The following is a 13,892-nucleotide window of genomic DNA, read 5'->3' as shown; positions in this document are numbered from 1 at the left end:
AATGTGACCTTTAGGTTCCACATGCAGTTGATCAGGCACCAAAGAAAAAGGCACAAAATAACCGAAGTTGAAAGTAACAATGTCGATAGTGAGTATGAGTGCATGAGATGCATGAAAACGTTTAAAACAATGGTCGAATATTCTTTACATACTCATATTTAATGTAAACTTAGCCTTAGAACACTAAACTGTGTTGATTCGATGTAACTCTGGTGTTAATGTTAACTTAGCCTTAAGAGACAAAACTGTGTTGAATCGATACAACACTTTGGTGTTTTCACAATGTTACGTCGAAATACAGGTTGTGTAGTTAATTTAATTTGGATTAGTTAGTAACCAACACAAACTAGTCTTGTAAAACGGGGCAAACTCGTTTTATTTTCACTTTATAGTAAATTTAGTTGAGTTGTGTGATATTTCAGTCACTTAGAATTTAAACTTTTATACCCTAATTTAAAGCGAAATATGTAATACTTAAACTTATTTGTATGCACATGTCAATAATTAGCAATAATAATTGAATAAATAAATAAAATAAGTAGCAGTTTGTATTTTCTATAGTTGAAGGCGTATGAATATAAGACATAAACACAGTCTTTTTCGATGAGAGCTAAATTTTCGATGAAGCATATACTTCAGGCAACACGTGCTTTACTTTGTGGTTAGAAAACATTATAAAAACAATAACAAAAGACACAAAAAGGCTGTAAATAATTGAAAATAAAACGAGTATGCATCCTAGAAGTGGATCATTGAACACTAAAAGAGATAATGAGGATGCTGATGGTTTGGAAGAAGACAATTGTGAGATAAAAACATTAAAAATAAACACAAGCAAGTGGAAAACACTTCATCACAGACTTCTGCAACACCATTGCCTTTTTGAGTGTCCTGTTTCCAATCCGAAAAAGGTAATTAAACGCTTACGAAATATCTAAATAATAAACAATGTCATTTCAGACTGGAAACTATGCAATTAAATTTGAAAAAAGACTGTTACAAGATACAGATCAAGTAAAAGCCCTTTTTAATCCCGACGACACCACGAATATCGGTCTCCCCTATCCCCTAACATTTCCAGGACAAGTGTCTCCGGATGTAGACCCCTGTACTAAGTTAGTAATAGAGAAAGATAAGTATAGACAGGACTTGCAATATTACAGGAGCGTTCACAAAACCCATAAAGGTCGCATTGAGTTTATAAAAGAGAAGGAATTTTGTGTACTCCCTAAATATTTAATTGACATCAGTAAAGGGGCTCTAAAAGACCCAGATCCTTTCTTTAAAGGTTCATATGACTGGTATTACACTGGAGGGATCATTGATACCATAAATTTAATGGGAATTGCATACACAGTCTATCCAATCAAAAATGGATCTTTAGGTACATAATAAACTATAAATGTTTTCACTCTAAACTTTTGGGCTTTATTGCAGGCATAATTGAATCAGATGAACATCATAGAAGTCATGAACTAGATTGTGACTTACAAAGTGATGTAGGCAACCCAATTTACTCGCTAAGGTCTAATGAATTTAATAAAGGCTTCGCAACCCTTTTGAGAAAGAAGTATGAACTCTTTTTGGTCTGTACCACCTTTGAAGATGATTTATTCCAGTCTAGTCTCGTTTGGAAGCGAGAATCTTTACTAACACCCTATATTGACTTCAAAATAGATCTGACCACCAATTCACAAATAGCTACTGTCGATTTGTCCCACTGTTTGCAGTTATTGGACTTGGAATCGAATAAGGTTTTGAACGAATACAGCGTTGCCTCGGTCTCCGAGACCCTTCCAGACCAACTGGCGCAAATAGAATACTTGAATAGTAAAACAATCCTATGTACAAACCGTAAAACGATTCAACAGTTAGATTTAAACTCGGGGGAATTACAGAAATTTAACGTGAAAGCAGATTTTTATAATTGTGATGATGTCTGTTGTTTTGTTGGTAGCCAAAGGAATAACAAATACATTTACGTGGCAACGACTCATAACTTATTAAAAATCGATCTGAGAAACATGCGAAAAACTGGAAACTATTTATATGTTAATAAATGGGCTCATATGATGACCACACCCCCTGTTGTTATGAGCTACTCAGTAGTTGATGATGACTTTGAATGTTTGTACTTGTCAGGGCCTAAATTTTCAGATAAGGTATTATTAAACCTTTCAACAAATACTCAACTGCCTGCTTATGTACCCAACATAGACGATGCATTGAATACCCTTAATTTAACGGGAAATATACGATATGGGGAGGAAATAAGAGAAAGGGTGCGATTGTGTAACGCGGGAAATGGAATCATTAAGGCTAGAGAAAGAAACTTAACTTTAGTAACTGCAAACTCAGTTGGAGACGTATTCGAACAAGAAGTAACCCATCGAAACCCACCGGAAAGAACCGAGCAATTCGCTCGGTGGTTGGATCAAATCCCAAAAAAGAGAAGACCTCTAGAGATCACGGGTGTGTCTAACATGGGTGGTTATTTTTTTGGGATGATAAACGACGATGCTGACGAATATTACTTGAAGAAAATGAGAAAAGAAAATAAGCAGGTTCAGAGACTGAAAGACGAGTTCTTCGATTTGGATATCACTGATCCTAAATTCAAAGCAATGAACGCCGTTTGGGAAGATGAAAATTTGGATGATACGTCGAAACATTTAGCAGACGAAGTAACTCCCAAACTCAAGGTTACTGAGTGGTTGCAAACTGCTAATGAGTCAACTGGTGATTTAAGTGGATTTGAGTATTTAAGCGACATTCAATTTTAATATATGCTTATAAAGATATAATTGGCTGTGATATTTATTAATAAATAAACGCCACAAATGTCTAATGAGTTTCACTGTCTAATAGTGGGATACAGTAATGGGCGTGTCAATTTTGCAATCACCCTATATATACTGCAGCTAATTTAAATCTTAAGTACAAGATTCATAACATGTACTTCAATAAATAACACATCAAAAATGTTCCGCAATTTTTGATGTAAAAGATCAATAAAACGTTATCTGTTGGTATCAATTCATAAATAAAGTAAATAATACATCAAAAACGTTCCGCAGTCTTTGCTGTGGTATGTAAATCAGTAATCAATGAGCGGTCTAGAATAAATTTTCGTTTACTCAATACGAGAATGTCAGTATGACATTTTAGTCATTTTATAAAAACAACTAAACATATTCAAATATGATCAATTCTGATCTATCAAAATGGATCTTTGCAGGAATTATTATTTACATTATTGCGATAATATTAGGCAAGTTATTATGCTATTAATTAATGTAAAAAATTAGTAATAACATAATTAATTATATTATAGTAATTTGCATAAGAATGTTCGTAATAACGAAGGTAATATGCCCCTATAGTTCTTGCGGAATTCATTGTTATAACTGTCGTTTAGAAAATTGTGAAAAGTACTGCAGAATGGTAAGATTTCACAGTTTGTTCTGCTGTAAGAGAAGACACATAGTCAACGTAAGAATATTTAATTGAAACACAAAAAGCAATAAATGCGTAAAGTACCTGAAAGAAATATTAATTAGTAAATGACGAAACATTAATAAATTGTATTCAGACCCCTTTTTACAGGACAAAAGCTGGTTTAATTGTAGACGATTGCCCAAATGCACCTGTAAATGTTTTTTACCCCGATGTTACTGTCTTTGCTGCGAGTTCATCTTCGAAAATGAAGAAGACTTGGCAAAAGACCCAGTAGTAATCGGAGACCCTTAATTATAGAAATAATAATAAACCCACGCCCCTCCCTCCCTTAGTAAATATACACAACATTATTAATAGAAAAGGCACAATAAATTGTATATTATTTATTAATTTCAATTGCACTTTTACTAAACAATAACGACGACGGGCTTGAATTAAGACGGTTTGGGATACCGAAGTTTTTGACGATTATACGTGTATTCGGTCAGAGGCTTTTTAATTTGTGAATAATTATTGGCCTCCTTCCATTCAGCTTCTAGCCTTATCCAAATTCCACCTGAAAGAAATTATGTTAGTGTTTTTGGTACAACAGGAGTATTAACTCACCTGGTGGTGTGATATATCTCGGCCATGGTTTCCCTGTAAGCAATTTCTTACCGTTATCAGCTACATAACTCCTTCTTTGCAATGTGACTCCCATCTTCTTGAACGCAGTCTCTTCGTAAGTCCTTTGTAGGTCCTGATTACTTCTGGCCGATAATTTATTCTGCCAAAATTTCCCACTTTGGGCCTTTTTCTTTTTCTTTCTACGTTTCGGGGTCTTTTTGGGCTTCGATCTGGGACTAGAAATGGAATATCTTTCTTCAGCACCGTCACTGTCGAAAATCGTTGACGTGTCAGAGGTTTGAGAACTTGACGAACTACACGGGGATTCTTCGACTGCGTGCTTAACGGCTTCTTCCGGAGTCAGGTCAGTGAAAGTACCTAAGAGACCGAGACGGGGCCTCGGGGGGGTTAACTCCAACCCATCCCACCAAAATTTCGTACCTTCTATTTGTAATTTTCCCGAAGTGTTGGATGCATCTCGAGCGATGAGTCTCGTCAATCTTTCGGGGAATATCAGCTCTGGGGGCTCCTCTTCGATCAAATGGCGATACCTTTCCAAAGTTTCCAAAACTCCTACGTCTCGGACGTTTTCTGTAGACGGACAGTGCTCCCGAAACTTACAACCCTAAATATTTTGGGAGATAAAATGCAAAATAATTGAAGAAAACAGAAAACTTTAGTCGATAAAAACAGTGGTTTGGGTTTAATTACCAAGTTGCTGTCAAAGAGCTGAAATCTATAAGCTCTTTCTCCGCAACAGGGGAATCTCCCTATGGGGAGAGGTGCTTTATGGGCATCGACGGTAAAAAATTGGGGAGGATCAGGGTGATAACGACACCATCCAATCTGATGGGCTGGGAAACAGGTTTTGCATATGATACAGTACAAGAAATGGCAATTTCCCCATAGTCGCCAATAAATCCTTCGCCAAGTGCGAAGATTCTTGTGCAATCTCCTTATAAAATCGTTTATATTCCAATGGGCGTCTCTGCAAGAAACAGAACTATCAGATGGATCTAATCCATAATATCACCCTTGGAAATCTCGTGGGTACCTAACGTGTCTACTGATGAGTTCCCCATCAGGTTGCAGTCTTATGCAACTCATTGCGCATCTTATATTAGGAGCAACGGTTGGTGTAATGATCTGATGACATTTGGAGCACTGATACATGTATGCCATTGAACTCCAGTGGCCTCTAACACTTTCGGGTTCGGGCTCACACATACTTTGTATCAGTTTGCAATAGAGGCGCGACTGGATTTTGTCCTTTCTGTCACGAATTGATTCAACCTCGCTATTGGTGTACATTGCACCCAGTCTGGTCAAGATGGCGTCGTTCAAGCAGGACATATTTGTGGGCGAACGCAAGATTTCGTTCATTTGCGAGTGCATGAACAAAAGGCAGTCCTGTAGGAGTGGTTCCATTTGGAGAAAGGAAGCGGAAATAGCTATAGGGACTACACAATGGGGGTCTAACGTGGGGGGTTCCGTGTCTTCGACATCTGACGATTTCACCCAAGACATGAGCCACTCAAAGATGCTAATATCGCAGTGGACTGATATGTCCATGTCTTCCAGTTTCTGTCCTTGAAAAAGGGGTCAGTTTTTTGAATTGATTAATATATGGAGGACGATAAACATTTGTACCTGCCGTGACTTGGGCGAAATAGCCCATCTTTTCCACTAAAAGTTTCTGATTACATACAAAATCTTTTTTCATGTTCTTCACCTCGTCACAGACGTGAATAAGGACCTCAGAACTGGAATATCGAATGAATTTCGATTGTATTTTATATGCAATATGAAATACTGTCCTGACTTACTCGCGTCTTGTTGGTGGCTTATTATTTGCAGGGGTTGGGGACCTCTTTTGGCTTTTACTGGAATGATTACTAACGTGACTTTGATGACTGGCCTTTTCTGTTAGTTTGTGTTGAGATGACTGCATATTGCACCTCGACTTTTGACGCGGCTGGGGTAACAAATAGGGCAAAACGGAATCCAAGATTCCTTCAGACAATGCTTCATTCAATTTATTTTGAAGACTCTGTTCAGCTGTAGAATCAACTGTGACATTTTTTAAACATTTCTCATTATCTAGAAACTTTTAATTACTTAATACTTTGATGAATAAAAATTTTACATATGTAAATAACCTGTGAGATTAGTTTGTGATGTCTGACAACTAAAATCAGTTCTTATAAGTTCGCTTTCTTTTAGTTTAATCCAATCAACAGCCTCTTGCATTCCATTTGCAAGAAGGATGTCTTCAATATTTTCTTGAACCTATGAATCGAATTTTATTAACTTTTCCATTAAAATTTTCTTAATAACTCACCTGATAAGCAGTTTTTAAAAAGCCTAAGAATTGCTTAACAGTTATGGATGATTTACCATCTACGGGTTTTATGTCCTTTTTTGCCTTTGTATTAATTATTTTTACTGCGAATTTGGAATTTTGGGACGTCAAGGTACTTAAATTATTATTTGCCTCCATCGTAATTCCATCTATTTGCCAATAACAATTTTAGCAATAAAAGAGACAATAAATGTGCTCTTTATTCGTACTTAAAGGGATAATTACATGTCGCTTTTAATGCTGTTAAAGATAAAATATGTTAAAGTACCTTTTAAATACGATTTTAAAATTTCGTTTACAGTTGAGTCTATTACTCAAAAATTCTTGGTCAACGATTGAAACTTTTTAATTTTAAACTCAAAATTGATGCTGTAAGTCATAGTGACAAATTATTGCCACTACTATACTGTCATAAATAAAAAACATAAATGACAACATATCAACCAACATCAATTTTCTGTTTCTTGCAATCATCCTGTATATAAATAAACATGCAAAGAGAAATTTAAGGTAACACATGATTATCAATCTCATAAATAAAATAAAAACATAGAAACAATGATAAAAATGATCCAAAAGTACATCAAAAACGTTTCGCAGCCTTTGATGTTGTAAAGAAACATTTTCAGATACTCTGTAATTTATTTATAAAAAAATATATATATACAGAAATGTGTCAGGTTACCATCATAAACCAACAAGAATATAATAAAAATAATGATATAAAAGTGCATCAAAAACGTTCCGCAGTTTTTGATATTACAAAAAAAAAATATTTTAACGCAACTTTGTACTTATAGTTAGTAAACAATATAATAAAGCATTCATAGTTAGCACAAGAAATAAATTATTAAATTAAAAATACGTGGAAAGAAACAAAACGGTGCATTGGATAATTTATTTTTTACAATACAAGTACCTTTTTATTTGTGAAACGCAAAAAAAGTCCCACACTTACCAAATATTTTGCTGAAAACGAAATATAAATTAAGCACTTATTTGGTATGCCTTAGAATAATAAATCTTGAAAAGAAATAACCAGTGTTAGAAATCCACTCTTTATTGATCAAACTCTCGAGTGTAACAAATCAATACATAAAAATTAAATATTNTAATTTATATCAGAGGTGTCCTAAGACGTCATCATAAAAGAATTGAACTTTTAGAAAGCTCAAATTTGAGAATTAAAGGAATCAATGATTATAAAGAGAGAATAAAGAGGACACCTTAATGTTCACGTAAATAACTACTTTCTTTTTATAATAAATCAAAGTGCAACAACTCACCTCTTTTTTAGCAGAAAAGATGTCACCTTCTTCCTTCTTGGGTCTCTTCTTCCTTTCCCTGCGGAAATAGTCATCATTAATGTTCTTAGGAAGTTTGAATCCTTTAAGGTCTATTTTAGTCTTTGTTCCAATCACATAACGTTGGTGGATTCTTCTAAGTGGGCAACCATTTATTAGATAGGGACCTAAGTTAAAAAAAAGAAATAAGCAAAATTGCACTTCGTCTACATAAAAATCTACTGTACCAGTTATTAAAAGCAACCCTGATCTCAGCTGCTTCAGCATAACTACCCTCTTACCCTTGTGGACACCAGCCAGAAGGATAAGTATTGTACCAGGCCTTAAAGACTTGCGTAGGTTACGGGTATGATTTTTAAATAACTGTTTAGATTTTGGTTTCCTAATTCTACAAATTAATCACTAGATTAGCAGTCAAAAGTGCACACAAAATTGAAACTTACTTTTCTTGGGTTGGAAAATAGTTTCTTCGTTTTTTCAAGAACACAATACGTTTTCCACCGTTCTTTTCTCCCCCAATTGGCTTTTCAACAAACAACGGTTTACTAGGTTTCTTTGTAGGCTTAACTTTTTTTCCTACGAATTTGTAAAGGGCTTTCTTATGGTACATACGGGACCTAGAAAACCTATACACGCCATTTCCTAGATTATAATTCCTTGGTCTCGATCTTTTCTTTGCCTTGTTTTTTTCCTTGGCTTCCGGCTTCTTTTGAGCAGGGGCGGCCTTCTTTGCTTCTGTTGGCGCCATCTAAAACACACACTCACTTTACAAGAGAACACTTACATTAAACACATGCATGATTTAAGGTTAGAGTTAAAATCAGTTCACAATATATCGACACAATGTTTCAGAAGTGTCCTAAGGCCTAAGAAAATCATCATTAAAGACACCGTTTATGCAAAATTACATTCGTTTGTTTTTTTTTCTTTTTATGTTTGTTCGTTGCACATTTCCAATACAGGTTAAGTTAGAATGTAGAATTGTTTATCTTTTTTTGAATACAGGCATAAAATATTGTTAAAATATTATAAAAGGATACATAAAAAGCACTTTATAACAAACTCACATTAAAATTCCTTAAATTTACGTTTAGATTGAACGGATTTAAAATATTAATCACATTTTACTTACTTCCTACGGCTAAAAGAATGCGCCGACGCTATTCTATGGTTGTTTAATGGTGGATGTGACGTTTGAGCCGAACAGGATGCTGGGAAATGTCTCCTTTTCAAATGTTTGCCCGCGATAAATTCGATTTCAAATAAAACTTCTGTCAATTGGAGACGTCTGCAAATAATTAATAAAAAAATAAGTAAAAATAGTTTAGGAAAATATAAAAGTCATTATTAATAAGCATCATGTCTTTTATTTAGGCGTATATGTATAAACTTGTACATAAATATATTAAATAAACTACTATTCATTATCAGTAATGTAATAATACTATTTTAAATTTATTTTTGTGATAAACGTTAATTTTCTATTACTGTCTACTAATATCACAATAATTAGAATTTCTCTACGACTTTTATCTAATAATTTCGATTAAATAAAACGAAAACTCAACAAAAATATTTACAGGGTTAACAATACGTTCTTTTTCTACGTATACTTCTATGTAGCATATTTATTTATAAATCAGTATCAATAATAAAATAAGTTTGGGTAAATGCTCATAAAAATTACGTAAATTATTTTTTTCCTTCAGTCTGTTCTGCAATGTAACTGTACAAATGTACAGTGGATAGTAAAAAATTGGACAGTATCACAAAAACAAAATACCATTTAAAACTGTAGCTTTGGTAAAAACAAAACACTTATCTAACAATCAAAACAAATACTACAATTGGCAAAACAATTGAATAACCATTTGTTTCGAGTGAATAAAACTATTTTCTTTTGTTTTATTCGACATTTTTTTGTTTACGCTTTATTGAGGTTCAAAAAATTAAAAGAAAATACCTACTTAATGTCTGGGATTAGATTAGTCGATCATTGTGTGGATTAGTAGGGTCTCCTCCCTCATCTGCCATCACGAGTTCGAAAGAGTTACTTACAGAGGTTTCTCTGATCCAATTGTCTATTTCAGAGGCGTACATTCGGTGTTGTAATACGTCTCTGGTACGCTGACGACGACCCACGTAATACGAAACACCCTGTACAGCGAAAATATAGGAATATAATATTATAAAACACAAACAGAAATTATCATACCCCTGGAACAAAGGAGTCCCTGAGTTTGTCTAAAAGTACCGGATCTTGGACCAAATTTTGCAAAGTATTCCAATCGATGATCACTTCTTCAACTAACATTCGTTCCTCTATATAAAAAACGAGTAAAATAAAAACAAAATGATGTGATTACAACTTGTTTTATTTCTTTTGTTTTACTCACCGTCTTTTTTACTCGTCTGCTTTTTGTATTGAATCCGGAAACGAAAGGCTTCCAATACAGAGGCCACAACGATAGTTAATACGACCATGGTAAATAAATAAAACAACATAAAATAAAGTCGCGAAGACGGATGGAGGACTATCGAATAAGCCTCCATTACAATAAACCAGTTATTAACAACGGTCAGTTCGAACAGGGTCACTCCAGTTGTTAATAAATCCTTGAAATTGTTTAAATAATAATAACCAAGAGCACTGGTCGTGTTGGTACTGTATTTGTAGTAATCCTCCACCGTCGTGTTTCTGTAAATACAATAAAAAAGACAATCACAAAAAAAAAAAATTGGAATACCTATTTTGTTTTAACAAAATTAAAAACAAAAGAAGGTAGTTAATATACGAACAAATGCGAGCAATTAATTGTGGTATCTTTTGTTTTTAAATAAAGAAAACAAAAAAAGAAATAAGCAAAGGTGACGTACATGCAGCAGTTACGTAAATCGATGTCTGAAAACAGTTCCATCCCAATGATGGCAAAGAAGTAGTACAAAACGAGCATAACAACAGATGTAGAGCACATCAGAGGGGACAGAAGTACAACGGTCCCAAAAATGTCCCTGTATCGCTTTTTTAACTTGAAAAGTCTCATTAATCTAAAACAATTATTACTTTTGTAATAAATATAGATTTTTTTTGTAAAACAAACCTTAAGGGTCTTAAAATGACAACACCGGTAAATGTTGGCCTTATTAGTATCAAAAACGAACCCCAGATAGCCGCAATGGTAACAACCAAGTCGAACATGTTCCAACCACTCGCTGAATACTGCGACCACCCCAAACCGACTATTTTGAGTATTGCTTCTATCAAAAAGACTGTAAAAAACAAAACTGGGTAGACATTTAACGTACAGGGTGATTATTTATTTTTTTTTCTTACGTGAAAAAAACAAATAAGCATCCCAGGACGTGCAAAAGTTTATGGCCAAATCTTCGAGCGAGTCTGTGGGCTCCAAAACCCTTACGAACATTGCAATTCCGTTTGCAATTATGGATAAATCTAAAACAAAAACAAAAAAAAAAATGTAGACACGTACAAGTTCGATTTTTTAAATCTTACAAACAATATACTCGAAGTAAGGCCACACAACGAAATCGTGAATGGCCTGAAGAACTGGCTTGAAAATTCTCGTCGTGGAGGCAAACCACGGCTGAGACGGGTTTTTGAGGCTCCAGTATAAATTTTCTGCGTTGTAAACGTTCAAGAACTCCTCCATGTTGAGCATTCCCTTCCTCGAAATGTTTAATTGCCAAAACATTAACACAACGTCTCTTATGTCTGGAATAAAACAAGAGTTAAATCGCACCAGACAAAAGAATGACGAACAAACAATATCGCATAGAATAAAATAAAACAAAACTAAAACAAAAACCATTTCGACTGAAACAAAAGAATGAATAACAATTTATGCTAGAAAAAAACAAATACATAACTACAACAAATGAAGAACTGAAAACTTACTCGTTCTTGGAGAATAATATTTCATCATGCCATAAAACTGTTTAAATCTGATGGCGTCCGGGGTCTGTTTACTGACCAAAAGCCTAAAGGCCAGTTCGCAGGCTCTTCTTTTATGCAGTAGCAACTTCCTAAATTTGTCCTTCTCTATGTTTGTAAATGTTTCGTAAACAACGGCTAACATCTGAATAACACCAACAAAAAAAAATATATAAAACAATTGCAAGACTCTTCTTGTTTATAGTTTACAAAAAAACAAAACAGCTTCTCACCAAGTTCATTAAAACGTACAGAACCATTGAAATGTAAGAGATAAAGAACGCCGCGTACCATTTAGAAACAGCATAGGCTGGCATCATTACGTCGGGAAAACTGAAAGACAAATTACGTTAAGTGAAAGAACACAAAACGTGTTTCAATATTGCAGTTACTTAGCGGTTGTTAAGAGGACGAACATGCTGACGAAACTGTCTTGTAAAGTCTTGAAATACATGCTGTTTGGCTGCTTAGAGAAGAGGAAATAGCCCAGAAGGGTGTAACTGCAGACCAGAAATAGTAAGAGGGCCATCATGTCAAGAATGGGGGGTAACGACTGGAGTATTTGCCTTATGAAACGTCTAACGCCCCCCATGGCCCTCGTGTCTACTAAAAATATAGGACGTAGCGCTCTTGTCACCCGGAAATGAGACGATTGACGAATAAGGACCACCAGCGCTTCTACGACCATTATAACAAGCGTACAACCCTAGAAAAAAAAAAAAACAAAGGAAATAAAGAAACAAAAGTAAAAACAAAACAAAGAAAACAGAAAAACAAATAAGAAAAATGCTTTTGTTTTATTACTTTGATCATGGTGCGCTTATGTTTGAGGATTGCACTCCAACCAATCCATCGTAACTTTAATGCTAGTTCGGCCCCAATTACCGTGAGGGCGACCAATTCTAGGGTACCATGGATTCCGACTGGTAACTAGAAAACAATAGAACATCAACAATTTTTGTTGCATTATTGTTTTTTATTTATTTCAACCCATTTTTTTACGCCATTGTTTATTTACCTTTAAATGATCGGTGGTGGGCTCTTCAAAAAGGGCCAAAAGTAGTAAAATTAAAGAGAAAAAGAGATCAAAACCATAATACCATGAGTTGTGGACTAATAAATAGGCTGGCAAGTCACTGGGGTGACTTGGATGGGAGTCGAATTTTTCGTTGTTTCTACCCTCCTAAGATTAATAAAAAAAAAATATGAAGTGAAAATTGTAAAATTTGAAATTCATTAAACTTACTTCTAAATATATCGCAGCTTCATGGTAGTTCATTTCCCAGTGGTCTTCCCCCAAACTTCTCTCATATGGGTCCTGTCTGTTAAGACTGGAACAGCTCCCCATTTCTTCCATTTCGGGGTCTTTTAAAAAAATTATACATATCAAATTGCGGTTAATTAATTAATTCATTTATTTATAACTACTTACCGTTTTTTAAACTTGATTTGACGATAAAACTTTATAAAAAACAGATTAAATTACCTTTTTTGTTATCTTAGGTCTATTTCTTTATACATTATGATTAAAATAGATTCTTGTTAACTATTTTGACGCATCTCGTTACTTATCTTTGTGGTTTATCTCCTTATCTTTATTTGAATTAAAAAATAAACTACAAATGTGCATATTTGTTTTTGGAAATTATTTAGTCACCTTTATAAGAGGTCAATTGATATGTATTAAGCAAATAATAATTAAAAAACAGAATGAGCTACGTAAAACAAACGTCCAATAAATGAAAAAAGAATGCGCTCATTTGTTTCATACAAAACAAATGTCCATTTTAAAAACAAAAGGAAAAAGGTAAAAATACAAAACTGGCGCGTCTATTCAAAATATTCTTTTGTTCGACTTGCGTAGCTGTGCTGACGACAACTTTCGATTTTATGAAGTGCTTAATCACCAGATAAGAGAGGATGGGACAGGAAAAAATCTGGCGAATTAATAAAAGTGCGATAGCTCTATTTGTGTACTAAAACTTACGGTTATCACTTGATCCGTACGTAACATTACGGGTGTTATCGACAATACATTTATAGCCATCGTCATCGGGAGATGTATGTGTGCTTGCCATGTTATTCATTTATTACGTCATTTTATCAATTACGTCAGTTAGCAAGCGGTAACATCAATGAAGTCAAGGCATACCCGATTATTTACGAAAAACAACGACCTTCACGAGGCCATCAGAGGCGGCGGTTCAAT

General features: G+C 34.4%; 5 protein-coding genes across 12 annotated transcripts; 2 read left to right on the top strand and 3 right to left on the bottom strand.

Annotated features, from left to right (window-relative positions):
- Positions 1 to 603: 603 nt before the first annotated feature.
- Positions 604 to 2,845, top strand: LOC108735862. Its single transcript, XM_018468067.1, has 3 exons — positions 604 to 911; positions 961 to 1,384; positions 1,438 to 2,845. The coding sequence occupies exons 1-3, from the start codon at positions 732 to 734 to the stop codon at positions 2,781 to 2,783; spliced, it is 1,950 nt and encodes a 649-aa protein (XP_018323569.1). The 5' UTR covers positions 604 to 731; the 3' UTR covers positions 2,784 to 2,845.
- Positions 2,846 to 2,929: 84 nt separating this feature from the next.
- LOC108735863 lies at positions 2,930 to 3,779 on the top strand. Of its 2 annotated transcripts, none has more exons than XM_018468070.1 (3): positions 2,930 to 3,271; positions 3,335 to 3,444; positions 3,607 to 3,779. In XM_018468070.1, exons 1-3 carry the CDS (start codon positions 3,202 to 3,204, stop codon positions 3,748 to 3,750), a joined length of 324 nt encoding a protein of 107 aa, XP_018323572.1. In that variant the 5' UTR covers positions 2,930 to 3,201; the 3' UTR covers positions 3,751 to 3,779. The 2 variants fall into 2 exon arrangements, with proteins under 2 accessions (XP_018323572.1, XP_018323570.1); XM_018468068.1 differs by having other exon boundaries at positions 3,335 to 3,492.
- A 48-nt stretch (positions 3,780 to 3,827) lies between these two features.
- On the bottom strand, positions 3,828 to 6,848 carry LOC108735860 (uncharacterized protein KIAA1841 homolog). 3 transcript variants are annotated; one of them, XM_018468063.1, is made up of 9 exons: positions 6,696 to 6,848; positions 6,407 to 6,635; positions 6,225 to 6,354; positions 5,892 to 6,165; positions 5,716 to 5,828; positions 5,120 to 5,654; positions 4,777 to 5,053; positions 4,066 to 4,690; positions 3,828 to 4,015 (listed from the first exon to the last, which is right to left on the bottom strand). In XM_018468063.1, exons 2-9 carry the CDS (start codon positions 6,563 to 6,565, stop codon positions 3,894 to 3,896), a joined length of 2,235 nt encoding a protein of 744 aa, XP_018323565.1. In that variant the 5' UTR covers positions 6,566 to 6,635; positions 6,696 to 6,848; the 3' UTR covers positions 3,828 to 3,893. The 3 variants fall into 3 exon arrangements, with proteins under 3 accessions (XP_018323565.1, XP_018323567.1, XP_018323566.1); XM_018468065.1 differs by having other exon boundaries at positions 6,407 to 6,576; XM_018468064.1 differs by having other exon boundaries at positions 6,407 to 6,848.
- Positions 6,849 to 7,605: 757 nt separating this feature from the next.
- LOC112904639 (60S ribosomal protein L6-like) lies at positions 7,606 to 8,956 on the bottom strand. 2 transcript variants are annotated; one of them, XM_025975186.1, is made up of 4 exons: positions 8,864 to 8,956; positions 8,175 to 8,479; positions 7,959 to 8,119; positions 7,606 to 7,898 (listed from the first exon to the last, which is right to left on the bottom strand). In XM_025975186.1, the coding sequence occupies exons 2-4, from the start codon at positions 8,477 to 8,479 to the stop codon at positions 7,621 to 7,623; spliced, it is 744 nt and encodes a 247-aa protein (XP_025830971.1). In that variant the 5' UTR covers positions 8,864 to 8,956; the 3' UTR covers positions 7,606 to 7,620. The 2 variants fall into 2 exon arrangements, with proteins under 2 accessions (XP_025830971.1, XP_025830970.1); XM_025975185.1 differs by having other exon boundaries at positions 8,799 to 8,890.
- On the bottom strand, positions 8,930 to 13,883 carry LOC108735887 (two pore calcium channel protein 1-like). 4 transcript variants are annotated; one of them, XM_025975184.1, is made up of 15 exons: positions 13,671 to 13,883; positions 12,930 to 13,048; positions 12,702 to 12,866; positions 12,488 to 12,613; positions 12,076 to 12,389; positions 11,917 to 12,016; positions 11,648 to 11,828; positions 11,246 to 11,464; positions 11,066 to 11,185; positions 10,833 to 11,001; positions 10,609 to 10,779; positions 10,128 to 10,429; positions 9,947 to 10,053; positions 9,699 to 9,888; positions 8,930 to 9,019 (listed from the first exon to the last, which is right to left on the bottom strand). In XM_025975184.1, exons 1-14 carry the CDS (start codon positions 13,768 to 13,770, stop codon positions 9,712 to 9,714), a joined length of 2,370 nt encoding a protein of 789 aa, XP_025830969.1. In that variant the 5' UTR covers positions 13,771 to 13,883; the 3' UTR covers positions 8,930 to 9,019; positions 9,699 to 9,711. The 4 variants fall into 4 exon arrangements, with proteins under 4 accessions (XP_025830969.1, XP_018323602.1, XP_018323604.1 ...); XM_018468100.1 differs by lacking the exon at positions 8,930 to 9,019 and having other exon boundaries at positions 9,671 to 9,888; XM_018468102.2 differs by lacking the exons at positions 8,930 to 9,019; positions 13,671 to 13,883 and adding an exon at positions 13,116 to 13,641 and having other exon boundaries at positions 9,671 to 9,888.
- Positions 13,884 to 13,892: the final 9 nt, after the last annotated feature.

Source organism: Agrilus planipennis, unplaced genomic scaffold, assembly GCF_000699045.2.
Source record: "Agrilus planipennis isolate EAB-ADULT unplaced genomic scaffold, Apla_2.0 scaffold69, whole genome shotgun sequence".
Taxonomy (NCBI): Eukaryota; Metazoa; Arthropoda; class Insecta; order Coleoptera; family Buprestidae; genus Agrilus; species Agrilus planipennis.
Note: the sequence above shows the minus strand (reverse complement) of the source record. Positions and strands in the feature narration are given on the sequence as shown.